The 27,624-nt window shown below is 36.9% G+C and overlaps 1 protein-coding gene and 1 long non-coding RNA gene across 7 annotated transcripts in view; one reads left to right on the top strand and one right to left on the bottom strand.

The window, feature by feature from the left end:
* The window catches only part of LOC132213280 (uncharacterized), a 110,867-nt gene extending 98,362 nt beyond the window's left edge, over positions 1 to 12,505 (bottom strand). Inside the window, exon 1 of the long non-coding RNA XR_009447936.1 lies at positions 12,228 to 12,505. This is a non-coding gene — a long non-coding RNA (uncharacterized LOC132213280). The remainder of the gene's footprint in view (positions 1 to 12,227) is intronic.
* On the top strand, positions 11,764 to 27,080 carry ETAA1 (ETAA1 activator of ATR kinase). Of its 6 annotated transcripts, XR_009447934.1 has the most exons (8): positions 11,764 to 12,106; positions 13,236 to 13,364; positions 13,621 to 13,697; positions 16,876 to 16,988; positions 17,226 to 19,252; positions 22,159 to 22,268; positions 24,244 to 25,380; positions 25,808 to 25,936. XR_009447934.1 is itself a non-coding variant. In XM_059659606.1 (7 exons), the coding sequence occupies exons 1-7, from the start codon at positions 11,893 to 11,895 to the stop codon at positions 25,907 to 25,909; spliced, it is 2,766 nt and encodes a 921-aa protein (XP_059515589.1). In that variant the 5' UTR covers positions 11,764 to 11,892; the 3' UTR covers positions 25,910 to 27,080. The 6 variants fall into 6 exon arrangements, 4 of the variants coding, with proteins under 4 accessions (XP_059515589.1, XP_059515588.1, XP_059515591.1 ...); XR_009447935.1 differs by lacking the exon at positions 22,159 to 22,268; XM_059659606.1 differs by lacking the exon at positions 24,244 to 25,380 and having other exon boundaries at positions 11,764 to 12,100; positions 25,808 to 27,080.
* Positions 27,081 to 27,624: the final 544 nt, after the last annotated feature.

The raw sequence follows: 27,624 nt of genomic DNA, 5'->3' as shown, positions 1-27,624 counted from the left end.
GTAAAAGTTAACAACTGTCTATCCTACCAACACATCAGAAACAGATCTTTGTCTAAAACGGAGGTTCAATGTGCCAAGACTAGAACTCTAACAAAGCTTGGATTAATTCTAACACACAACCCTTGTCAAAAGCACCCTCCAGATTTGCTAATCTCAAATCCAATAAAATTAAAAGAAGACTCTCACAGCTATGAGGACCATGGTAGAACCACGTGTTCTGGAAATGATGGGCCTGGTTGTATCTTGGATTCTTGAACAAGAGGGGGTAAGTGAGGCAGTGCCTTTGGCAACTGATTTTATCCACTCCAGAATTGCCGACTTACTGTTTTGAAGCAGGGTATGGATTAATTGACAGTCTCTTTATAATCAGGACACAATTGAATCCTGACATCTCTCTGCAGCCAGCTCCTGTCACCTGAGAAAACTTTATAGTTTTTGACCACTTTTTGAAAACTCTAAAGGCTACCAGCACCTTTGAAATAGAGAAAGAAAAAATAGTTTATTTACCGAGCAAAACTTCAATTGGATGAAACATCTGGGTAGCTACACATTTGTTTTTGCTTCTACTATGAAGATGGAAGCTGTACACACAGTACTGAGGCTCATTATGTTCTCCAATAGACTACACTGAACCATGTGGCTGTCTACGTCCTGTATGAAGACTGTCTTCTGCAGTCAAAGTTATTTGATCAATGCCAGGGATAAATTACCTTTTCAAGAGGTTTGTCAAAAGCTGAAAGTATGATATTAAATTCATAATCACACTAAAGTTCATTAGATTTCAGGAAATCTAAAATGCTTTTCTGAAGGATGAACAAATTGTGTTGTTGATGATAGAGTGTTTGCCTATGTTTACATTAAGGCAAAGAACATTCTCAGAACTATTTAAAAGGAAGATTTATTTTGGCCTGGCTCACTTGGAAAATAACTTGGGTCTATATAAATGAAGTAAATTATTCCCTTTAAGACAATAGTCAGTATGTACAACCCTGAAGTCTTAGCCAACCTACAAAGTCAAGTGGGCTCATAACTCTCAAATATTTATAAAGCACTGGGCCAAGCAACAAATGGACAATGAAGGGGCCAACGCCTGCCTGGCTTCCATGTTTAAGTCAACTTTTTCCCTCTTATTCAATCTCATAATACCATCTACCTCTCCTTCATAATACTTTCCATGATTGTAATTTTACATTTTTATTGTCTTTTTGATCTGTCCACTTGGCTACAATTCCATTACTCATTCAATCACTAACCGAGATGTAGCTGTGAAGGTATATTGTAGATATGATTTAAATCCACAATCAGTTGAATTTATGTGAGAAATTATCCCCCTGAATTCTACTATCTGAACATCATCATCTTGAATAGATGATTCCCCCAGATCTGACTTCCTGTAAAGACTTAATTCTGAGAACCTAGGATGCATTTCAGAGCAACTTTCTCCAGGCCAAACAGGAAAAGCATACGTTTTCGCTACCAGGAAACCTAGCAGATGCCTGAAAAAGGGATAGTCCCTGAAAACGATCAAGTTTATTTAATGTTTCTGGGAGGTGAGGTCAACTACTCTCAGTTTACAGTGAATTTTGCAAGCCAGTACATGGTGTTCTGAGATTATTAAAAATAACTCAGAGAAAAAAAAATACACAGAAATAAAATAAAATTTGGAAAACCTCCAGTGGAAGCACAGAAAAAATATTGTGGGAAACCAAACAAAATAATGGCATTTTAGTTGGTTACTTGTAGACTAGCTGTTATGTAAATTAAAGGTCTTCTTGTTGTAAGGTATCAAGCAAAACTTAACATTGAAAAGATGCAGACACAAATAATCTACTTTTAAATCTTAGTTATTGTATAATCTCTTCCTCTGTAGATAAATAATGACCTAAGAAACATTATTTATCATATCAATAACAAATGTTTGCAAAATTTTAAATGTTCTGTGTTGCCTTAGTTAAATTCAGTTCTTCAAAACAGTCCAGTTTTTTTGATACCGATGAAAGATACAATCTATAGGATATATAACCCTAATGTTTTTTGGTCTTTCCTACCAGAAAAACTACATTTTTTCTGGCCTTAAAATAAGTTTATTACTTGTTTTCTTATGATAAAAAAAAAAAAAAAAATTCCACAAAATATCAGCCTAAACAGAAAACCCATTTCTCTCCCGACATTGCCTGGAGCAATAACACGGGGGGGGGGGGGGGGGGGGGGGAGATGTATTATGTTGCTGCTTTTCCTAGAAGAGTTTTTTCATTCCTCTCTAGTTACACTGTTTTAATTCTCTAAATAGTAATGAAATTGAGAAACTAATTCTGTTGGACACATAACGTAACCCCAAGCGATAGTTCATAATGATATTAAATTGCAATCTAACAAGCAATTAAAGAGTAAAGAATAATACTGGTCAAGACACAAAATAATTATTGTAATAAAAAATTTAAACTTACTACTGTGGCATATTACCTTTACTCTTTTTGTTCTTTATGTACTCATATTGGGTTGGAATAAATATCAAAATATCTTTGCAAATATAGTTTTAATGAAAAATGAAGGATTATAATTATACTCTTGCCAAGTGGGGACTCATGGTTTACTTTTATGTCTTGCATTCCATAAGAAAAGACAAACTATAAATGAGGTTATCTGAAACTCTCCATTCTTATTAATAGTTTCTTTCTAAAGTATGTAAATATTTCTTTTTTTATTAATATTAGGATAATTTTTCATAACTTTTCTTAAATCTTACCTCAAATGTTTTGGAACATAAGGCAGAAGGGACTATGAAATGACTTTAACAAACCATTGAATAATAAGCATTGGTTACCAACCTCCATATCATCACTGTACCAAGGGCCCAGCATTTAACCCTGGCCCTTCCATCTAGGACAGGGCTGGGCAAACTACTGCCCATTAACCAAATGTAGCCTAGAGTCTAATTGTGTCCAGCTTTCTAGCTAACATGGTTTTTTTACATTTTTAAGGAGTAAACAAGTCATAAAAGAATATGCATCAGAGACAGCATGTGCAAAGCCAACAATATTTATCATGTGTCCTTTTACAGAATTTTGCCAATCCCTGACCTAGGAGGTCACCAGATAGCCAGGAAAATGAGATGTGCCTATGTCCAAATAATTGGTGAGAAACCTAAGATTATATAACGAAGTGCTAAAGTCTATACAGTGGACTGAAGGTAAGATTTCAGAGAAAAGAGGCACTAATCATTGTGACCCCAAGTATTAGGGCAAGTCGCTGCAGGGGATTGCCTCTGGAACTTTCCTGTGGTCATGAATGACCCAGCGTCTGGTAACCATGCAGATTCTGATCCAGCAGGTCTGGGACAGGCTCAGGGTTCTGTCTTTCTAACAAGCTACCAGGTGATACCAGGTCGCCTTCCCCGGCTACAGTTTGAATGGCGAGGACTTAGAGGACAGGGAGCGTCTGCAAATGTAAGGAAGGGCTGCCTTTTAATGCACTTAGAAGCCATGGTAACAGGTTTAGGAAAATAGTTCAACAGCAGAATAAAGGTACCTGTGTTTTCCATACATATCTTGCCAATGAGATGACAACTGCCAGGGCCCAGTTTCCCCCAACACTGTACCCAGACTATTGATACTAGACCAAAGCCAGAAGAGTTCTTTACCTTCCTATGAAATACACCAATCATTTTTCCCCAATATCCTGAAAGACGTGAAAAGCTCTGTTGAAAGGAAAATTTTCTTATGCTAGGAACTGAATTCATATGAGTAGAGTTAGTTTTGTAATATAGATTTTGCAATTAAATTTTCTTTCCTATATATATTTTTACCTTAAAATTGATCCAAAATGTTACTTAAAACTTTAATATGTTTTAAATGCTGTAATTTCATTCCTAAACAATCAAAAGTCAAAAGAACCATCTGTATCTAGGACAATTCACTCATCCCTTTGCATGTATTTGGCTAAGCTAGTTTAAACACTGTTAACAGTTGTAAAAATTCTAAGACTGTATTTTTACTGCAAAATAAAGAAATTTGTAATAGTCTCAGGTATAGTGTAGCAGTGTTTTCAGTTATAATTGTGGTGACAGAGTAAATGATATGAATACTGCTAACTTGAAGAACAGTCAAAGACAATCTTTAAAATCAGGCCATCTTCCTGGTATTCATAAAAACAAAAACACACAGATAATGACTGGGTTCCATTACAGCCAGAAAAAAAGAAAGTTATTACCCTGAATAAGACCGTTTGGGGCTGCTCAGATTTCCCCTCCAAGGTTTCACTTAAAGCAGTAAAGAAAAAAGACCTTGCAAATTACTTCCATGATATCCACAGCCATTAATCCTGGGTAGATACAGGCCTGATGGGGTTGGCACCCCAGATGACCAGTGACGTTGAATTCAATTAGTGGTACAGTTAAGAAAGTATGGTGTGCAAAAATATGCCACTTCAGAACTGAGTAACCTGCTTTGCTTCCTTCTTTCTATCCATATCCACACACAGGTCTCCCAACAGTCATTTAGTTTAAAAGGGTCCTTTCCTATCTATCATAGAGCTCCCTTTCCCAGCCCTAGTAAATTGCCTGAGGCTTTCTTTTCCTTTAACATTTATAGCCTGGCTTCATTTCTTAAGCCTTTAACCCAGTGGTTCTCAACCTGTGGGTCACGATCCCTTTGGGGGTCGAACAACCCTTTCACAGGGGTCGCCTAAGACCATCGGAAAACACGTATATAATTACATATTGTTTTTGTGATTAATCACTATGCTTTAATTATGTTCAATTTGTAACAATGAAATTGGGGGTCACCACAACATGAGGAACTGTACTAAAGGGTCGCGGCATTAGGAAGGTTGAGAACTACTGCTTTAACCTACAGTGTAGGACTCTCTAGTTCCAGTTTTGAGCTCAATTACTGAATTAAGAGGCTGAAAATTAATGAAAAGTTCAAAAAATAGGTAAGATGAGGAGATGTTGAAGGATCTGAGGTTACTTGAAATGGAGGAAGGGTAATAAAAGGTAAGAAACTCAGGGGTGAGCTGTAGCCAGCTCATACTAGCTCTTCAGAGAGGGTGGGAAGAGATCAACCAAAGAACTTGTATACATATATGCATAATCCATGGACAGAAAATAGGGTGGTGAAGGCCTGGAGAGGGGCAGGGGCAGGCTAGAAGAGGTTAATGGGGGGGAAATGGGGGCATATGCAATACTTTCAATAATAAAGATTTTAAAAAATAAATAAAAAAATAACATAAACTTACATATTACAAACAAAGGGCACAAGGAAATTTGGGGGGGGTCATATGTTCATTATCTTTTTTTTTAAATATATTTTATTGATTTCTTACAGAGAGGAAGGGAGAGAGATAGAGAGTCAGAAACATCGATAAGAGAGAAACATCAATCAGCTGCCTCCTGCACACCCCCTACTGGGGATGTGCCCACAACCAAGGTACATGCCCTTGACCAGAATCGAACCCAGGACCCTTCAGTCTGCAGGCTGACGCTCTATCCACTGAGCCAAACCAATCAGGGCGTTCATTATCTTGATTGTGGTGCTGATTTCAAGCATATTTGGTACTGTACGGTGACTTCTAAAATATTTCAAGTCTTATTTATTCCATTATAAAATTTTATGTAAGATTTAACATAAGTCCATTCTTAGTCATTAAAACCTTCACTGTTCTCATGGTATTTATTCCTATACCAGAGGCGCGATGCACAAAATTCATGCAAGAGTAGGCCTTCCTTCCCCCAGCTGTCGGCACGGGCTTCCCTCCAGCCGCTGGCAGGCACCCGGGACCTGGGCTTTTCTCGCAGCCCTGGCTTCGTCAGGAAGGACGTCCAGTCTAATTAGTATATTACACTATTATTATTATAGATAGAAAGTGGTGGAAATTTAGACCCTATTTCAAAGGATGGAAGCATGGGCTCTACTGATCACTGACACTTTGGTGACTATAGGTTCCTGGTGGCACAGATGGGAACCTTTTCAACATACTCAACAGCTCAGGTGTGGGAACTGAAAATGCAACTGGCATGACTGACTCAAAGTTTAAGGCCAGCAGGAAACCATACTGACAGGATGAGAAGGTGAAAAAATTGTGGAAAGTAATTTAAAAAAAGTTGAAATGTCATCCTGGAGGCAAACACAGTCCACATTTTCTAAAATTTTAGATCTTTATATAAATAGTGAGCCAAGAAATGTAAAAAAAGAAAAGAAAAGAAAAGAAAAAGGTGATTTCAGAGGACAGCCAATGCCCACTATAAATTGTTTCAGTTTCAAGTAAATCACTAAAATATTTTAGTTCCCAACTCCATCTTTCAAAGGGATTGTTATATATTGAGCTTTTTAAAATAATATTCCTTTAATTTATTATAAAAACTGCTCAAATCATTTATAATGAAGTGTGATTTTGCCATAGTTTACAATAATCATCCTGTCCTTTAGAATGGCTTTTTTTTTTTTGCAGCTGGCATTTCTCTGTTCCCAATTGGTGCCTTCCAATAAAAACTGAAAAACAATTAGACTATAACCCTTGATCCCAAGCTTTGTTTTAGTTCGGCTTTTGTAAGGAATACAGACTAACTGACATTATTAGCTCGAGGAAAGAAAACTTACTGTAAAGGGTTTGCATTGAAAGAGAAAAATAAATGACTGGAATGACAGTAGTACCGGGCTGTAGGGACGCTGGGGTAAATGGCTGTTCAGTGTCCAGGTATGTGGAGTCTATAGATGTTCATCCACTTCAATGGCTCTCAGCTTCTTTCTGTTCCATTATCAGTAGCTTCCTCACAGTTTCTGGCTCCCCATGGTTTTGCACAAGGCCCTCTAGCAATTTCTTACTTCAGATCTCTAAGAGGAAATAGGATTGTCTCCATTATCTTTTGTGACAGTCGGGTGGAAAGCCAGCCTAAAGATTGGTTTCCAAAGTCAGGTGCCCACCTCTAGTCCATTCAGTTTTACCTGCTTAGGGCCATTGGTAGGTTCACATAGGCAGTAGAACCTCTCGATGGAGCAGTTCCCTCATTAGAGGGATAAGCATGGTAGATGATTTTAATTACAATGGCCTGGAGGTCAGGACTGAGGAAAACTAGGCCCCGTACTTAGCCAGGTGCATTTTGGGGTATATTTTAGAAACATGGTAACAAGAATACAAAAAAATGCTCTACTCATTTTGTTGCCTTTTAAGATCCTGCCAATTGTATCCTGATTTAGAGCTGAAGCAGGGCTCTGCACACATACTGTGCTACATAACAGCACATTATGATACCTATTATTTTTTTCCTTGAAACAAAGACTTCTCACAATTAGCCATCCATCTAGCAGATAGTATCATTGTAATGTAAGTGACAAGGCAATCACTCCACGAAAAAGCTCCTTACCAACACACTGTCAATGTCTCAATTTTTTGCTTAATAAACACTGTCAAGCTTATGAATAATTTCTGCAAGTAAACAAATAAGAGTTTAACTTTGATTTATTAAAATGTCATTGTATTAAACCTTACAAGTTCATATCATTCAAATGCCTAGAAATGCTAAGTTTTGGCATTTTTAATCATATTGCATTCAAATTTCTACCAGACAACTTTTGGTTATTAAGAAGATTTCATCAAGGAGTTAATTGTACTGTACTTATTCAGGAGTTATAGTCAGGAAGTACATTTAATTTGAACTACATTAGAACTGTAACAGATTGTGTGAATTAAGTAACTTCAAGCTATGATAGTTTCCTACCATGTAATGATTACAATAACAGCCATCCTGGGTGTGCTAAGGTAAAAACACACGTCTGTTCTTTGAACTCAAGTTGTTCCTTTTTACAATGGTTACTTGGGTACTAGAGAATTTGGACAGTTATGGGAAATTATTCACTGTTATTTTATTTGCAGTATTAATATGCTTTAAAGGATTACCACATGGTTATTACTCCTACAGGCCTTATAAAATTCTTCAAACTTCTTTAACTGTTTTCTAAGTGTGAGTTGGGTATTTTTCAGGGTGAATTAAGTCCTTTAGACAGCTATGATGCCATCTATTTAATAAAGTGTTATAGTGGACATTTAACTTTCTTTTCTGCTTTTGGCATTCTCAGGCTGTTGAGGTAGGAGAAATCCCCAAGAGAAATAACAGTATACCTATTAATTTAGAGAACTGGAGGTTTAAGTCGTTAATTTGAATTTTAAGAGCTGTAACCTCCCAAGCAGTCATACCCAATTATAAATATATAAAACTAAGTAATGGTTTAAAAATATGTAGATTAAAAACAATCATGGCAAGGGAAATAGTAAAAAGACAAGGACAGAGGAAGAAGAAGAAAATTATTTGGTCACAATGGTTGGTGTAATTGCTAGAACTGAACCTGAGATTCAGTTCTAGGATTCTTGTTAGCCAAACTGAAGAAGGAAAACAATAAATCCTATATAATAAGTCTAATATGCTAAGTGTCTGGTCATCCACGGCCATTCAACCAATCAAAGTATAATATGCTAATGATATGCTAAGGCCACACAACCACTTGCTATGATGTGCACTGACCACCATGGGGCAGACGTTCTGACTGGTAGGTTAGCTTGCTGCTGGAGTCCAGCTGATCAGGACTAAGTGAGATGGGCGGGACACGCACTGGAGCCCTCCTGGGGTCCCTTCCTGGCTGGGCAACCTCCTGTGTCCCTCCCTGGCCCCGATCATGCACCGGTGGGGTCCCTTGGCCTGGCCTGTGCCCTCTCGCAATCCGGGACTCCTCATGGGATGTTGGAGAACCAGTTTCGGCCCGATCCCACAGGCCAGGCCGAGGGACCCCAATGGTGCATGAATTCGTGCACCGGGCCTCTAGTTACAAATAAAAAACAGGTATCAGTTCCTCAATGGAAACAAAGATTTTCCTGCCTTACATTAAAATTTTAAAATGTTTTATTGATAAATATAGCATGCATACAGAAAAGTATACAAAACAACTCAATGAACTATCACAAAATCTAGAACAAGACAATGAACAAAGCCAACACATCAGATACTCCCTCTCCCTCTGTCCCCTTCTAATCATTGTCCTCCCTCCCCTCTCCAAAGTAACCATTATGGCAACAATTTTCAAGCTGCAAGAATTTTTTTTAAAGGAAACAATACTTTTTATTTTTTTATTTTATATTTTATTGATTTTTCACAGAGAGGAAGGGAGAGGGATAGAGAGTTAGAAACATCAATGAGAGGGAAACACTGATCAGCTGCCTCCTGCACACCCACTACTGGGGATGTGCCTGCAACCCAGGTACATGCCCCTGACTGGAATCAACCCTGGGACCCTTCAGTCTGCAGGCCGACGCTCTATCCAGTGAGCCAAACCGGCCAGGGCAAGAATTTTTTAAACATATATTTCGTATTGATTTTAGAGAGCAAGGAAGAGGGAGAGAGAGATAAAAACATCAATGATTAGAGAGAATCATTGATTGGCTACCTCCTGCCTTCCCATTGGGAAATGAGCCCACAACCCAGGCATGTGCCCTGACCAGGAATCGAACCAACCTCCTAGTTCATAGGTTGACGCTCAACCTCTGAACCACACCAGCTAGGTAAGCTACAAGAATTTTTAAAACATGCAATACCTGACTGTTTAGTTGGAGGCACTGATATCTTTTCCCTTAGATTGTCAAATAAAAAAATGACGACAGCCAACACAAAAATAGCCATCCAGTATGAATGAATAGAAATTACATTTTTTATCAGATTGTCAAAAAACATATTTTTTGATGTGCCACAGAATTTTAATCATTAGTTTATGTGTGCCATGAGATGAAAAAGGTTGAAAATCACTGCATTATAGTATTCTATGGAAGGAAGAGGTGAGAGTCTGGTCTCTTTTGCTCAACTTCATATTTCTAAGATTTTTCCACATTGTTGCAGGAGCTATAGTTTTTCCTATTCATTAGAATGCAGAATTTTGTTGAGCATATATAGCTCAATACTCTTAAAAGGCCTTTGGTTTGCTTCCAGTTTGGGGTAATTTCAAATTTTACTGCTAAAAGCATTTTTATAAAATGTATCTTGATACACAAATCCATGCATTTCCATTGGTTATATTTCTAGGAGTGGGATTGCTAGATCAAAATTGTTTTCCAAAGTGGTTGTACCACGTTACACTCTCACCAGCAGTATGTGACAGTTCCCACTGGTTGGGTCCTCTGGCTCTGGGTCCCTCATGGGCTGCAATCAAGACTGGGGCTATGGTCTCATGTCTGATTTACTGCCTTGATACCCCTGTTGTCAGTCTTGTTAATTTTAGAAATTCTAAAATTAGGTATAGAGAAGTATCACATTGTGGTTTACATTTTCATCTTCCTCATTACAGATGAGGCTGGACAGCTTTCTACAAGTTTGCTGATTATTTAGACCGTTTTTTGTTTGTTTGTTTGTTTTGGGTTTTTTTAGAGCTTGCTAAAGTATCTGACCCGGTCTTCTTCTTGGTGGTCAATCATTTTCTTAATGATTTATAACAGTTTTTCATGTATTTTACATATGGTCCCTTAACTTTATCTCTTGGAAATATCTTCTCCCAATCTGCACTTTATTTTCCATTCTCTTTAATGTTGTTTTTGGATAGTCAGACGATCTCCAGTTATCAATTTCATGTAGTCAAATTTATAATTATTTTCTTTATAGTTGATGATTTTTTCAATATAAAATTCATTCTCTATCATGAAGACAATTTATATCAACTTCTAGAATGTTAATTATTTTATCTTTTATAATTAAAAATATAATCAATTGGCACTTAATTTGGGAATATGGTTTGAGATAGAGGTAGAGTTTTGAGGTAGAGGTTAACTTTCTTTTTCCATGTGAATATCAAATTGATATTCAATCAAAAGTCCATTTATGTAAAGGTCCTGTCTAAGCTTTCTATTGTTTCTTTCATGTTTGTCCATCCTTTCACCACTGTTAACACTGTCTTAATTACCTTAACCTTGTAAGTCTCGATACTTGGTAGATATACAACTTCATGATTCTTCAAGAGTTTCTCTACTAATATTTTAAACCTTTCGCATTTCCACACATATTGTAAAATAAACTTGTCATATTACGCGCACACACACAATCCTACCGTGATTTTGAATGGCTTTGCCTTGTATCTATAGATCAATCTGAGGACAGACATTGTAACAATACGCAGTCTCCCAACCTAGCCACACATATTAATCCTTCATTTATTTAGGTGTCCAATTTCTTTCAAAAATACTTCATAACTCTCTGTAGGGTTGTTGCAATCTTTGGTTAAATTTATTCCAAGTTATTTGATACCCTGTATGCTAAAATAAATTGTATTTCTTTAAAACATCAATGTTGTTTGTTACTTATTAATCTATGGAAACAGTTGATCTTTGACTATTGACTTTGTACCCGCTACTTTGTTAATCTACGAATTTAATCATTTTTCCTACATGTTTTTGGATTTTTCTATGCTGTTATCATCTATGAAAAAAATAGTTTTGTTGTGCTCCCTCCCTAATCTATACCTTTTATTTCTTGAAAATACTAAATCCCACGATAATCTGAGTAATGTCCTGGTAAGAGTAGTTGCAAATTCAATAAAAAGCTGTCAGTGGATTAAATCTTTTCACCTCACACGTTCTCACTGTCAGCTCCGCCCACACCATTACCCCTCACACACTCCTTCCCAATCCTGCGGACGGACCGGAGCCCAGCAGGCTCGGGGTCGGACTGCGCAAGCGCGCGCCAGCCGCACGCTAGCCGCCCCGCCCCTCGCCGGGCGCAGCCAATCAGCGGCTGCCTCTGACTGGCGCGCCACGGTCAAAAATGGCGGCGGCCGTTAGCGCCGGGTGGCTTTTGTAATTCCACGGCTCTACGCTTCCCGTGCAAAATGTGAAAGGCGAAAAGGCTGGTGGAGGGGGTCCTAGGCAATGAGTCGGCGAAGAAAGCTTGGGGACAGCCCTGGCCCGAAGAACACGCCGCGCCAAGCGGCGGCGGCTGAGGAATGCAGCTCGGTGGTCGAGTCCGGGAAGAGGCGGCTGCGGTCGGCCCGGGGATCGGGGCTCCGCGGGGCCGGAGGAGAGGGGCCTCTCCCGCCCGTGCCGCAGCCAGAGCAGCCTTCAGTAGCCGCTTCCTGCGGTAAAAGTGACCCCGGGCGGGAGACTTGGCCTCTCTGGGCCCCGCAGCCCAGCCGGCTACTGGGGAAGGGGATGGAGTGGGGGTGGGGTCTGCAGGGTGTTTTCTTGCTCTGGAGCCCCAAACTTACCCGGGACACTTCCCCTTGGCCTCGGTCCCCGAGTCTGAGCACTGCCCCGTTCGGGTTGATCACCCACTGTCGCTCCTGCCCCAGGAGTAGGGGTGTGGGGTTCCCCCGAAGGAGGGAGGGCGGCTCATTTCTGGGCTGCTGCTCGGAGTCAGCGGCGGCGGAGCGAGGAGAACGGCCTCCAGCTTTTTCCTGGGCAGTTCCTTCCGCTTACCGTTTTGCCCCGACTTGCTTTAGCGCAGGGACCCTCTGCAGAGCCATAGCTCTGGGCCCGCGGAGCCTTGGGGTTGGCCCCCCTCGGTGGGCATGAACCGGAAGTGCCTGTGTTGGACTCCCCTCACCGGAGGGCCCTGGAGTATATTTCATTCCCATCAACTTCTGGTGTCCCATTTTTTGAAAGATTTCTAGTAAATCAGGGTGGGAACTGAACCCCACACTGAAGCTGTTTTCCTAGAGCGTGTTCTCCAAACATGGCTTTTGTTGACTGGCGTAAAGCAACGCCCGAATGAGCAAAAACAAATCTCTAGAACTTTTTAAAGTGGTGCTGGACAGAACTTCCCAAGAAGTGGGTCGCTAAAGCTGTTTGAAGCAGCTGGCTTAGGTTGGACAGAGTTGGTGAAAGCGGGCCAAACAGGCTCGTACTGACGTTTCTGTTGGGATGCTCTGGAGGGTTGCAGTGTATCCATACACGACAGGTGGTTCCCAAAGCCTCCAAGTTCCAGCGCTAATGAGTGGAGTGACTAGGGCCTACAGTATTCTACGTCCAGAGACCTACTAGATTGCTTTAAACTACTTGCTGTCTATAATGTTAAATTTGGGAGGCATTGGAAGGATTTTTATGTGAAACAAACATTTCGGTGGTGAAAATTATATATTAAGTCATCTCTGGGGGGAAATTAGATAACTGGACTATAAAAAGTAATCTTGTTAAAAGCTATTATTTGATATAGGGGTATTGTGAAGCAATGCTTTAAGATGCAACAACTGCTCTTTTAATCTTATTTTATATAGGAAAGTATGATACACCAAAGAGAGTGCTGAAAATGGAGATGTTGTCATCTACCTTCAGTTCTCCTAATGATCCAGATGGACTAAATGATATATTTTGGGATCAGAATTCTCCAATGACCAAACAGTTAGGTAATTGGTTATTAACATTTTTATCTGGGTAACTATTTGAGAAATGATTTAGGATTTAAACTATTGAATTTCATTTGGGGGAACAACATCATGAATTTTGTACAGTAGGTGTTTTTTTGAGAATCTTATCTGATTGTATTGCTGTGATATACATGTGCTATCATAGATGTGCTAATTAAACTTGTTTTCTAAGAAATGACCACTGTTTTTAAAAATATTTTTATTTACATTTATAGAAATGTGTTTCTTTCTTTAGGTAAAGGAAGGAAAAAAAAGATTTACAACACAGATAGTGATGAGATCTCACATATTGTTAATTGTATTGCTCCTCAGGTAAATATTACTAGCTTTATAATTACTTTATGCTACTAAGTCCTTGTATAGTTCATTTGTATGAAAAATGTTTTATCTTATTTTCATTTTAGATTTTATTTTTATTAAATTTATTGGGGTGACATTGTTTAATATGATCATATAGGTTTCAGGTGTGTGTTTCTATGTTACAAGTTCTGTATATTGCACTGTGTGCCCACCAACCAAAGTCAAATCATCTTCTGTCACCTTATTTTAATTTTCTAGAGTGATGCTTTTGACTAGAGCTTTGTGTTTATTTTGTTTTTAGTATTGTTTAACAATACATCGCACCATTTTCAAGTTGCTAAAATAATAGAATCAGACAATGAAAATTTAAACTTTTAAGGTTTTTTTTTTTAATGATTGGTAAATGTGTATTGACTATAGCACAACTTTTCTCCATTGGAACTGCTCTTAATACTGTTGACTTACAAGATCATCAAGAAACATTGTAAAAGTGGGAAAAACACTGGATTTGGAGTTAGTTCTCAGATCACCTCCTGGGTTACCCCAAGCAAGCTACTTAAGCTTAGAACTTCAGTTCATTCAGCCATAAACTAGAATTACTTGTCTTGCTCTCTTTATTGAATTAATATGAAGGTTATATTAGATAACAAGTCTTTGTAAACTATAGAACACTGTAAATATAAGGTTATGTTAAAGTTATTTATGTTAAAGTTACAGTTAAATTATTTGCTGTAATAGTATCATCTGCAAAAGTTTATTTTTCTTTAATTTCTTGTATTGCTTGAGTGAAATAGAAATATAAATTAAAGTCAACCTCTGTGCTGAAGTTGACTTTACTTTCCTCTCTTTTTTCCAATTTTTGCTTAGTGTCTTTTCTATAGGAAGTAGGCTATTTTTCTTTGACACAACCATGGATAGTGACTATGTTGACCAAAAACAATAGATGGCACTGATCCAAGTTGTGGTTAAAAGGAATCAGCATAATCCAGGTGAAGAAGACAGGAAATAAAGCTTCTCTTATGGCTATAAAATATCCCAAATTACAACTATGATAGTCAAAACAACTCTGTTGGTACTAGCTCTACATTCCATGTTTGACTTGTCATAGAAATTTATTTTCCATATGGTTCATTAGTTAAATAGAATTTATGCCATAATACTACTTACTTCATGAGTTAACAATAGATCTTCATTAATTGTGAGTTTCACATGAAAGAAGCATAATAAAATGTGTTTGGGCTGGCCAGCCTAAATAGTGATAAAAAGATAGTTGAGTAAATTAATGGACTCTACCTAAGAGGGATGGAAATAATAGCTCACATAAAGAAATGGCAACAGTATGCAAGTGGTAACTTGTGTATAAGAAAAAATACAGTGAAATTAGTTGCTTTTAAATGTTACCCTTTTCAACTGAGTACTTTTAAAACATAAATCTTTGGTAATATCAAGATCTTTTTAAAAGCTTTAAAAAGTATTCACAACTGACATATTCATGTTTATTTTTAGGTGAGTTAACCTCAAATAATTATTTAAATCAACTTAATATTTTCAGAGATGGCATTTAAAAATATATGCACTTCCATTTTAGTTGGACATTCACTTTCTTCAAGGATTCTTTTTATGTAATGCTATTTATTTGAAGATGGGCGGTATATTTTCCAATCGTTTTTTAACTACACAGTGTGTACTCTTTAGGATTAAATATAGTGCTTAGATATCTTAATACAGTACCTGGATTGTATTGTGTACTTATTAATGAAGACATTTTAAAAATATAACGCAATTAGTATAAAAATTGTATACAAAGTACCCATGTCCATGTAAAATTGGATATATAAAATTATCATACTTTTATTCTCTAAAAATTGGAAGGAATGTAAAATTACTTGCTAAATGGGCAAAAAAGAAAACCATAATTAAATCATTAAGACTGTTGTTTTTCCTAAATCAAGGTTATTGAAACAAAGGGGGGGGGGGGAAATAATACTGAAAGTAAAATTAACGCTTTTGTTGTTTGGTTGGTTTTTAATGTTTTGCAAAGCTAAAATTTACTAGGATCAACTGGCCATCTAAGAAAACTGCTGATCAATTAAGGATTCTGGTAAATAACCATGAACTGACATCTTTATGTCCAGCATTTTGCTAGATAGATGCTGAACTATCATAAGAATAATTCTTGCCTTCAAGTAACCTATAATCTAGTGATAAGATTATTTTTACCTTATGTGATATTTATGTTCATTATAGGTACTATAAAAATAGAGTAGAGAATAGTTAACCTATTTTTTTGTGTTGGTTTGGTTTATAACTAATACATAAACTTATTCTCTAATATTTTACATGATCAAGTAATTGAAAGTCATAGCAAAAATATACAGGACTAAATGGCTTTTTCTCTATCTTATTCTTTGCATCAGTTCTGATCTTATACTTCTCTAACTCAATTCTGATCTTAGTTCTATGTAAGTGTTCTTAATTCAGGTCAACATAGACTGTCCAATTTTAGATAAAGATTGTAATAGGGATATGGAAAATTTGAAGAATCAAGTGACACAGAAAGGATTCTACATGTATCTTTACTCTTCATAAAAAAATTTGACTTCAGAGAGGAAGGGAGAGGGAGAGATAGAAACGTCAATGATAAGAGAGAATCATTGATCAGCTGCCTCCTGCACACCCCCAATTGGGGATCAAGCCCACAAACTCAGGCATGTGCCCTTGAACGAAATCAAACCTGGGACCCTTCAGTCCGCAGGCCGGCACTCTATCCACTAACCCACACCAGTATGGCATGTGTCTTTATTCTTAAATCATGATGTCTGCTCACAGTTTATTTCTGATACTAATGTTTATTTTTATGAATATCTTATAAGTTGATCAGCTTTCTTTTGATAAAAATGCTTTTATTATTTAAAAAACATTTATTAAATAAATCACTAGAACATTTTTTTGAAAATAAGGAATTCTCAATTCTGAATATTTTCATTCCCTAAAATATAAATGTATTATTTTGCAACTTTTTATTATATCTTCCAGCTTCTTATTGTTTTGAGATTGTTTAGTAACCATCACCTTACCAGAATTTATTATTTGAGGAAAATAAATCAATGTAGTTAAAGTTTCCTTTTTTACTTTATTTTTCATTTTTTTAATTTTATTTTACACCTCTTTTTTTCCCCTTCTACCAAAGGATGAAAAACCAACAACAGACTCCATGCTGGGCGTGTGGATTGGTGAAACTGCTATTCCTTGTACTCCTCATGTAGCGAAAGGAAAATCAAGAGCAAAAATCAGCTGCACAAAGTAAATTCAAACTTTTTAGTTTTTTTTCTGACATTCAGTGAAGTAAATATTTTCAATAATTGATTTGGTTTTGTGATTATATCAAAAACATTTCCTTAATTTTGACGTGTAGAATTTTGTACTTAATTATAATGTGTTAAAATTTTCATGTTTTAACATTAAAATATGTCAAATAACAATTGAATATTTATAACAACTCTTAGAACTTTTCTCATAATTTTTAACATATTTGTCTAGGTTAAAAACACAAAATCAAGAGGAAGAACTTATGAAATTGGCTAAGCAATTTGATAAAAATATGGAAGAGCTAGATGTGATTCAAGAGCAAAACAAGAGAAATCATGATTTTATCCAGATGATTTCGGAAGCAGAGACTTTAAATAATTATAAAGATAATGTACAGATGCAGTTATTACATGAGATCGTTCCTGAAATAGATAATGGTATAATAAAGAAGCCAATGAAAGAAAGCACCAAGGCATCTGTGGTAAATGATCAGTGTCACAGTCAGAAGCCATTTGACCAAAACGCTGAAGCAGCTTTTAATGCCATTTTTGATGGTTGTACTCAGAAGTGTAGTGGACAGTTAAGCCAAGATCTGTCAGATGCCTTATGGAGCACTGTTAATGCTACCTTTGGAAAGAAAAGTGCTTTGAAAGAGGAGAAAATCATTAGTAATGAAACTCAAGTTACTGAAAAACTACGAAACAAACCCCCAACATCACTTTCTCATCAAATAGATACTCCTGGAATGACAAAATCATCTGTGACTTCCAGTACTAAGGAGCCAGGAGCTTTTAATAAGCACACGGATGTATTTACTACTGGTGATTTTGAGGACGAATGGGAAAACTTACTAAATAATGAACCTTTTGTTACGCAAAATGTAGAAAAATCTGAACTTTTTTCTGCTCCTGAAACAGTCCAGATGGTTGATCAAAAAGACATTTGTATATTTAACAGTAAAAATGGTAAAAGTAACTCAAGAATGAATGTAAGTCTAGATGCTGAGTTTAGAGATTCAAAAATTTTAGATGTTTCTTCAAACATACATACCAATGAATTGATAGATGCTAGAAAATACAGGTTTTTACCAAATTCAAATGGTAAACCAAACAAATTACTATCCGTTGGAAATAAAGTGAAATTTGAGAAATCTTTTAATAAAATCATTCAAGGCAAAACTCAAGATAGTGCAGTTGCATCCGATCCGACAAAAGTAAAAGAAGTTATTCAAACTAAATTTATTTCTAATGTAAATACTTCTCAAAAAAAGTCTACTTTGAACACAGGATATTCTAATGAACAGAAAAATAAGTCAATTTTTAATCAGTCATTTAAGACGCCTGGTAATATAGTTCCTTTTGACTCTGCTGCTTTGGACATTGCTGATCAGACTAATGGATCAAATACGGATTCTTTCTCTGATGATTGGAATGACCCATCATTTGCCAATGAAATTGTTCAAGCATGTCATCAATTAGAGAATACCTGGGAAGATGATGATGTAGAGGATGACCTATTATACCAAGCATGTGATGATATTGAAAGACTAACTCAGCAGCAAGACATGAGAAAGGACAACAAGACATCAGAAAGTATACTTGACATTAATAATAGTTCCAAACATGGAGCCAAAAACACATTTACTACATCTAAACAAGGAAGTCAGTTGGTGCAATCAACGTATTTGAATCTGAGTGATATTTCAGCACAGTCATCATCGACTGGTAGCTCACAAATAAATAAATCAGTGAAGATGCAGAAAGGGGAAATTTGTGGAAATTCTCCAAGTTTTATAGGTGCGACAACAAATTTGACTATATACTCTAAGGACTCAAGTTGTCTGATCAATAATTTGCCTGTCTCTTGGAGTAATACTGGTGTTCCAGTAGAAGTGAATAGTTCCAAATCGGTTCTGATAAGAAGTTCAAGTTTGAATGTGAATTCAGATCATATGAGTACAGAAATAGCTACTTATAAGAAGAAATTGAATAGTCGGCCTCTGTTCCCTGGGACCATAACAGATGAATCTCAGAATGATCTTAACAGAACAGTTAAGTTTTCTAAGTACAGGTTTACAAAGATCAAAAATTCTCAGATTCTTTCCCAGATTAATCAAAATTGTATACCAGAAAGCATCTCTGATTCCAAAATTACACAGAGTTTGGAGAAAAGCAAAATTCCTGTCAACTCATTATGTGGGAAGGCTGTTCAACAGCAATCTTTGATGAAACCTGAATCTTTGAAACTACCTTCAAAAGGTATGTATCAAATCATTTCCTTTGAAAGATTATCATCTTGGAAAGTAGCCAAACTAGTATTTTGTTGTATTGAATTTGCATAACATGTAAAGTAAAAATTATGATGTTTAACTATGTCATAACATGATTCTTACAAATAATTATGTTGTAATATACGAAGAGTGGGCGATTTGTTTTCAAAAGACTGCATCAAATTCTTTATCAGCATTTAATACAGTGACTAGCATATAGTAGGCACTCAGTAAATACTTGTTCACTTGTTTTCTGAATTATTTTGTGAAAAGTCATACTTTAGAAATATATATATGTTACTGTGAGACTTTATGAAATATCTCATTGTTTTAAAACTTGAATAATCTTACTATGTTTAGCAGAACATTAAGGTGAATAATATTTGAAAATGTAGGACATTTTCATTAAATACCTCTTCTAGTATAATGGCTGATATAAAACTCTGTTAGTTGCAATAAGAATTCTAATTACTTACTCAGTATAACCGGTCATCTTTCATTCTGCCAGTTCCTCTTTTCCCAAATTCTCATTTCCATCAACACGTTCTATTGTTTCTACCACAAAAAAAAAATCTCAAAATTGTCCATTTTTCTCACTCTCTACTATTACCACCCTTTTCCAAGCCAACATTTATTGACTAGACTACTGCAGTTCTTTTACCTGTCCCATTTCAATTCTGATCTCCAAACAGCAGAAGAACCTTTTACAAACAAATAGGTAAACTGCACCCCTATGCTTAATGACAGCCTTCAATTGCTGGCTGTATTTCAAGTAAAGTTCGAACTTGACACTGTTATCTAAGCCTTAGATTATCTCTCTTTAACCTGCCTTTCCTCTTTTTTCCTTTACTTACTAAGCTCCAACTATACCAATAGTCTTTCAGTTCCTCAGAAGAAATAGGTTCTTTCCTATTTCAAGAGCTTTGACTGTGCTATTCCCAACTAAAACTACTTCCCAACATTTCACCCCCACCCCACCCCTTGGTGCTTTTTTATCCTTAGGTCTCAGTTTAAATATTACCTACCCTCTCACAGAGGCCTTCCTTGAACAGTCTGTAGGTGAGTCTTTTCCTTGTAATTTTCCATCATCGCTTATTTCCTTCACCTTTTAAAATTACAATTAAATATTGATTATGATCTTATCAGTGAGCACCTTGGCCTACCACAGTATCTGACACTTAGAAGATGTTTGATAAATATTTGAGTGAACATCATGTAATATAATGTAAAAGGTCTGTTATTCACTGATAGCATAATATTTTTTAAAAAGGGAATATTTCTGGCGTAACTACTAGTACTTCTTAATGCCCAATACTTGATCATAGCCTTCCGTCTGCAGATGCTATTTCCTTTGCCCGGAATAGTGCACCCACATGTCTATACCAAATCTGCCAGGCCATTTTCCATTTGCTTTTAAAAAATACAATGTGTTTTTAACCACCTTCAGAATGATTGACATTCACTTTCTCTGGCTTACTCCAATACCCGGTGCTAATTTCTGTTACAGTATTTAGTATACTCACTTGTAATTATAGATTTTCTTAAATTAGTCTCCCTCACTTGGAGCTAACAACCTTAGACTCCTTACTTGTTATGTAGATTAGTGCTAATATGAGAAAGTTTTTCATTTCTTTTAACATTAGATCTTTGTTTTCGGTTTAGATTCTAGATAATGTTTTTGTTGGTATTACTGTTAAAATTTTCCTGTTTAAGTCATCCCTCCACTTTAAAAAAAAAATTATGTAAGTCCTCTATTTCTCCTTTCCCATACCATTTCCCAGGAAAAGACACTGGTAACAGTTTGGAATACATCATGTAACATTTTTGTGTGTGTATAAAAATGTGTGTGTGTATACCTATAGATTTATCTAAATAGATGGAATTATATACGATATACCCCCTATTTGGCAACTTGGTTTTACTTTCACTTAATATAACTATGATTTCCTGTAGTACATATAGATTTGCTTCAGTCCTTTTAACACACGGTATAGTATGTCATTATATGTATGTAACTATTTAACTGTGTCTCTATTGATGGAAGTGTAGTTTGGCTGCAGTTTTTTACATTACAAACAATCCTCCAGTGAATATCCTTCTACATAAATTTCTGTATACTCTTGAGATTATATTTGTTAATTACTGAAAAATTAATGAAGGAGAATGTTTTGAATTTTGATGGCTATCACCAAATTTCCCCCAAAAGTTACATCAATTTATATTCTTATTAATGTTGACAAATAATATATCTCTACATTATGGCCCAAGCTAGATATTTTGAAATTTTAAGATTTTTCAATCTATGCCCTGGCAGGTGTGGCTCAGTTGGTTGCATGTCATACCATGCACTGAAAGGATGCTGGCTCGATTGCCAGTAAGGGCACATGCCCGGGTTACAGGCTGGATCCCCAGTAGGGGGTTTGCAGGAGGCAGCCAATTGGTGTTTCGCTGTCACATCCATGACTCTCTCTCCCTCTCTTTTTCTCTCTCTGTAAAAATCAATTTAAAAAATGTTTTAAAAAAACACAAAATAATTGTCAAATCCATAACAATTTAAAATATTTATATTCAAATAAGTGTAATTAATTGACCCATACTCCCAAATTGATACATTAACATATAATTGTGATTCTTTTAAAGACTAAATCTCTAGAATATTTGAGTTTTCCCAAAACTTTTATCTACTAATCTGTCTGCATTATGGATGAATAATCTGCCTTCCAATTTACCTTAACAATTTTCCCTTTGAGTTGATTTATAGCATCTAATATTCTTTTTTTTTTCCTAATTTTTTAAATTGATTTGAGAGAGAGAGAGAGAGAGAGAGAGAGAGAGAGAGAGAGAGAGAGAGAGAGAGAATATCGATTAGCTGCCTCTCATATGCACCCTTACTAGGGATCAAGCCTGCAGCCTGGGCCAGGAATCCAACAGGCAGCCTTTCAGTGCATGGGACCACATTCAACCAACTGAGCTACACCAGCCAGGACATCTATACTAATAAAAGGGTAATAATGCTAATTAGAACGGTTCGACTGGACATCTTCCAGATGTCCGATTTCCTTCCAGAAGTTAGGAGGAGACCAGTCCAGCAGGGGTCAGTTAGGGGGGCAACCAGCATGGCGGCGGGGGTGGGGGGCATTTAGAGGGCAACCAGGCTGACGGGGGCAGTTAGGGGGTGATCAGGCCAGCCAGCAGAGGCAGTTAGGGGCGATCAGGCAGGCAGGCAGGTGAGCAGTTAGGAGCCAGTGGTCCCAGATTTTGAGAGGGATGTGCAGGATGGTGCCTAACTTGACAGTCAGACATATCCCAAGGGGTCCTGGATTGGAGAGGGTGCAGGTCAGGCTGAGGGACACCCCTCCCCCATGCACAAATTTCATGCACCGGGCTCCTAGTATCTACACTAATAAAAGAGAAAAATGGTAATTGGCGTACGACGATACCCTTTTCATTGGCTAATCAGGGCTATATGCAAATTAACTGCCAACAAGATGGTGGTTAATTTGCATATGTAGGCACAATGCAGGGAGGCGAAAGGGAAAGCAGGAAGAAGCCCCCTGCCACTGACAGTGATTGGAAACCCAGGGGGGAGCTAAGAGCTGGGGGGCAGGGCAAAGGCGGCCCTGGGGCTGCCTTTGCCCTGCCCCCCAGCCATGATCGGAGAATCAGGCGCCTTTTCCGCCCTGGCCAGTGATAGCAGGAAGTAGGGGTGGAGCCAGCGATGGGAGCTGGACACGGTCGAAGCTGGCAGTCCCGGGAGCTAGGGGTCCCTTGCCTGGGCCTAAAGCGGAGCCCCTGATCGCGGGGCCGCTGCAGCTGCGGGTCCCCGCTGCCCGGGCCGGACGCCTCAGCCAGAGGCGTTAGGCCTGGGAAGGGGTGGAGCCTGCAACCACGGGGAGCTGGGGGTCCCCTGCCCAGGCGTGACACCTCTGCCGGAGGCCTCAGGCCTGGTCAAGGGGCCGATCCGGTGATTGGTAATCGGAGGGTGATGAGGGTCAACTCTGGCCGAGGCATCAGGCCTGGGTGGGGGGGCGGAGCCGGGGATTGGGGGGATATGATGGTCCCCTTGCCCAGGCCTGAAGCCTGGGTCAGAGGCGTCAGGCTTGGGCGGGGGTTGGAGCAAGCGATCAGAGGGAGATGGGGGTCCCCTGCCCAGGCATGATTCCTGGGCCAGAGGCCTCAGGCCTGGGCGGGGGCCAGAGCCAGTGATCGGGGGGTGATGGGGGTCCCCTGTCCAAGCCTGACACCTCTGGCGGAGGCGTCAGGCCTGGGCAAGGGGCCGATCCTGCGATTGGAGGGTGATGGGGGTCAACGCCTGAGGGCTCCCAGTATGTGAGAGGGGGCAGGCTGGGCTGAGGGACACTCCCCTCCCCCCCCCCCCCCACACACACCCAGTGCACGAATTTCGTGCACCTGGCCCCTAGTAGTATATAATATTCTAATGAATATTAAACTTGTTGATATTTTCTATTGTTTACACTTCCTTTTACTTTGTTATGTAGCAAACTGCTCTTCAGCAGATGTCTTTGAAACAAAACTCATTTAAAAACCTCATTCCTTGAAGGCAGGGTTTGGTAAACCATGGCCTGTCCAAATCTACCCTATGTGGCCTGTTTTTGTACAGCAGCATGCTAAAATGCCTTTCATGTTATAAATGGTTGAAAAATCAAAAGAAGAATAATATTTTGTGACTTTTGAAAATTATAATCAATTCTAATTTTATTGTCCCTACACAAATTTGTATTTGAACAGAGCCACATCATTTGTTTATGTATTGTCTGTGGCTGTTTTCAGGATGCAATGACAGAGCTGAGCAGTTAGATTAAGAGATTATATAACCTGCAAAGGTTAGCATATTTACTTTCTGGCCTGTTATAACAACAACAAAAAATTTGCTGACCCCTGCTTTAGATTAAGATTAAGAGTCACTCTTGCTTTGTACCTTGCAATAGTTTGAGACTTTGCTATGTATTTTTATTGCAGATTGAGTTAAAGGAAGGGCTGATGGGAGAAATGGATGACTCTCTCTAAATCAAATTTTCATGGTGTGATTTTATTATATCCTTTGAAATTATTTTCCAGAATATCACCAAGCCAACTGTAAGGCCCATTTTAGGGAGCTATGTTCTTTTCTGTCGTCATGGATTATTAACCTGTGTTCCTTCCAAACTTATGGTCAATTGAATGTAAACTGTGTGTGCATGTATTCTGAGTTTCTTGTGTTTCTTAGGCTTGAGGCTAAAATATTAGATAATTAATCTGGCTAATTTTAAGCATCTTGTATTTTTCTGTAAGGAAAAAAAGCTATACTCTGAGATAAATAGTTTAGGAAATAAAAGACATCAGAGTCATTAGGGAGTTTACTCGAAATACATATCTCTTACCCTGAACACCCACTCCCATTCAGATTATACCAAGAAAGGGAAGACAGGTGATATATTTTTAGACATATTTCCCTTAGTTAACAAGAGAAATATGAACCTTGTATCAAATTATGAACCTTTATTTAGATGTCAATATAAATAATATTTCGCTGCTGATATACTACAGATTCTTATTTACTTCTCTGAAAGGCAGATTTTACAACATAAACAGTTTTACGAATACAATACAAGGTCATTTAAAGATGTATTAAGGTGATGCTCTTAATTTTAAAGCATTTAAATGAGGAAATAGGTTTGCTATTTAAAGCTTGATTCTTTTTAATATAATCTATTATATTAGCTCAAAGTGACTTAACTATTGAATTAAATTCATTATATTAGAACTCAGTATTTTGGCATAGATAGAATTGGATGATTTGTTAAAATAGAACTTTCTATTTTCATTTGTTTAATTTGAAACATTGTTTATTTTATAGTATATTTAAAGTATGCATAAGAATATACCTATATCAGAATGCTTCACATTTTTATATTTATAAGACATTCAAATTGAAGAATTTATTCATATATTTTGCTTTTTAAAATAATTTTCTAATGTTTATATAATATGTGTCCTCCAAATAAAAAGATAATACCTGACAATGAGTTACATGTTTATTGACATGTTGGATTTCATTCTATCATGCTAAAATATTTCTCCTGAATGGCTGAAATGAAATCTTGGAGTTCTATAGAGGTGAATATGAATATACCTTATCTTATAAATACACTATTTGAAGTATTGGTATCTAATTTAATTTATTATATTTTAACTACTTTACATTTAAAATCCGTTTTTAAAATGTATTTGTTATATAAATTAGATGTCATTATTCACAAGAATTATTTGCTAGGTAGTCAAAATGTACCATTTTTAATCAAATGAATTTTATCACACTGAAAAGAGTGCATCAAATAGGGACAGACTTATCAATGATTTTTTGTTTTCTTTTGGCCTACATCATTATGTCTGTACTTGGAATTTCACATATAGTAGTTTAGTGTGACTTAATGGCCAAACCAATGTAGCAACTCTAGGTAATAAAAAAGTAAAAATTAAAACAGATCTTAAGAATGACTTTATAGTCTATAACACTAGTATCTGTATTTTGTTTCCTTTTTAGAGGAAGAAGAGAAAAATAGGAAGTATTCTCCTGAAGAAATTCAGAGAAAACGACAAGAAGCACTGGTTCGAAGAATGGCCAAGGCACAGGCATCATCTGTAAAGGCAGCTCCAATTTAATTTGGCTTTTTTAGTGAAATGGTAGTTGGAAGATTTAACAAAGACAGTTGGTACCTATCGATGATAGGAAACAATATTGTTCTTGATTTCTCTGTGAGAAATTTAATGCTGAGTTATAAAGCATGGACTTCTACTTTATTTAATAAATCATGTTTGCATTGATCAGTGAAAACTTTTCTTGGAGATGTATGTGAAAGTAATTCCATGTAAGTTTTGGAAATTCAGGAGAGTTAACAGTTACGTAGTAGAATTATACAGAAGAAAGGAGATCTGTTTTTTAAATACTGTGATTTCAGGGGATTATCAAAAAATAGTTATCTACTTAATTTTTTATTGTAATAGGGCTTTTTTCCTAACATAAAGCTTCAACCTACTAAGGTAAAGATACAATTTTTTAAATATTTTTACTTTTAGTAACTGTTCCTTAAGGTTTTTATACATTTCTGAAGTTTAATTAATACTTGCACCTTCTTAGGAACATGATTAGAGGAAATTGCTCAATTTATTTGTAAGGAAATTATTGTTTTCAATTCCTAGTCTGAAATAGATTTGAATTCGAATTTTCTAAAATGCAATGGGTTTTCGAAACTTTCCACCATTTTTAGGGAAAATGCTAATTTAAGAAGCTTCATTTAGAAAAAAGTGGGTTGGCTATATAAGTAATGTAGCATCATTAACATGGAGAACTGTCAGAAGCTTTAGTTATCATTTGATCCAGCTTTATTGTATAGATGAAAAATTAATACTGTATTCTGAAGGTCACAAGGCAAGCTAAAACTACTGGTATTAGAATAATTTTTTTAAAATATATTATCAATTTCAGAGAAGAAGGGAGAGGGAGAGAGACATAAAAACATCAATGATGAGAGAGAATCATTGATCGGCTACCTCCTGCATGCCCCCCACTGGGGACTGAGCCCGCATCCTGAGCATGTGCCCTGGCTGGGAATCCAACCATGACCTCCCAGTATATAGGATGATGTTCAATTACTGAGCCACGCCAGATGGGCTAGAATTATTTCTTGCATTCTAATGGTTACCTAAACAATTATACCATTTCCTGCAGAATATTAGTACATAAGATAACGTGTTTTCATATTAATTATTTTATAGTCTAAAACTAAAAAAAGTGAAAGTACATTAAGGACTTTAAATATGATGCTCATATTTTCTTGTGTTAAAGAATGAATCATTCTAGGGTATAATTTCTGGTTTTCCATACTATGTAATTTTCTCTTAATTAACTTACTGACTTTGTTAATTTGTTCTTTTCTGTTAATCTTCTTTTTTCTTTTTGCCTATTTGGAATTTGCTAGGCCAGAAGTAAAATCTAAGCAGAGGGCATAAAGGCAATAAGGATGCTTTCTGCATCCCAAATGGCTTTAAGGGACCTGAGGAAAGTTATGAGTGTTGTTCACCACCATTCAGGTGTCTTTTAGCTATGATAATATTACAATAATTAAATGTGTTTTAAGGTATTGCTGTAGAGAGACATATAATTTTGAAAATTAAATTTTTATATATTCAGGAGTTAGCAAAAGTAGGTTTATAGTTGTTTGTATGGAAAACTATGCAGATTATTACAATTGCTTTATTATTATTTTTTAAATGCATTTTTACTGATTTCAGAGAGGAAGGGAGGGGGTGAGAAAGATAGAAACATCAGAGATGAGAGAGAATCATTGATTGGCTGCCTCC

Source organism: Myotis daubentonii, chromosome 12, assembly GCF_963259705.1.
Source record: "Myotis daubentonii chromosome 12, mMyoDau2.1, whole genome shotgun sequence".
Taxonomy (NCBI): Eukaryota; Metazoa; Chordata; class Mammalia; order Chiroptera; family Vespertilionidae; genus Myotis; species Myotis daubentonii.
This window is presented reverse-complemented; position numbering and strand designations above follow the sequence as displayed.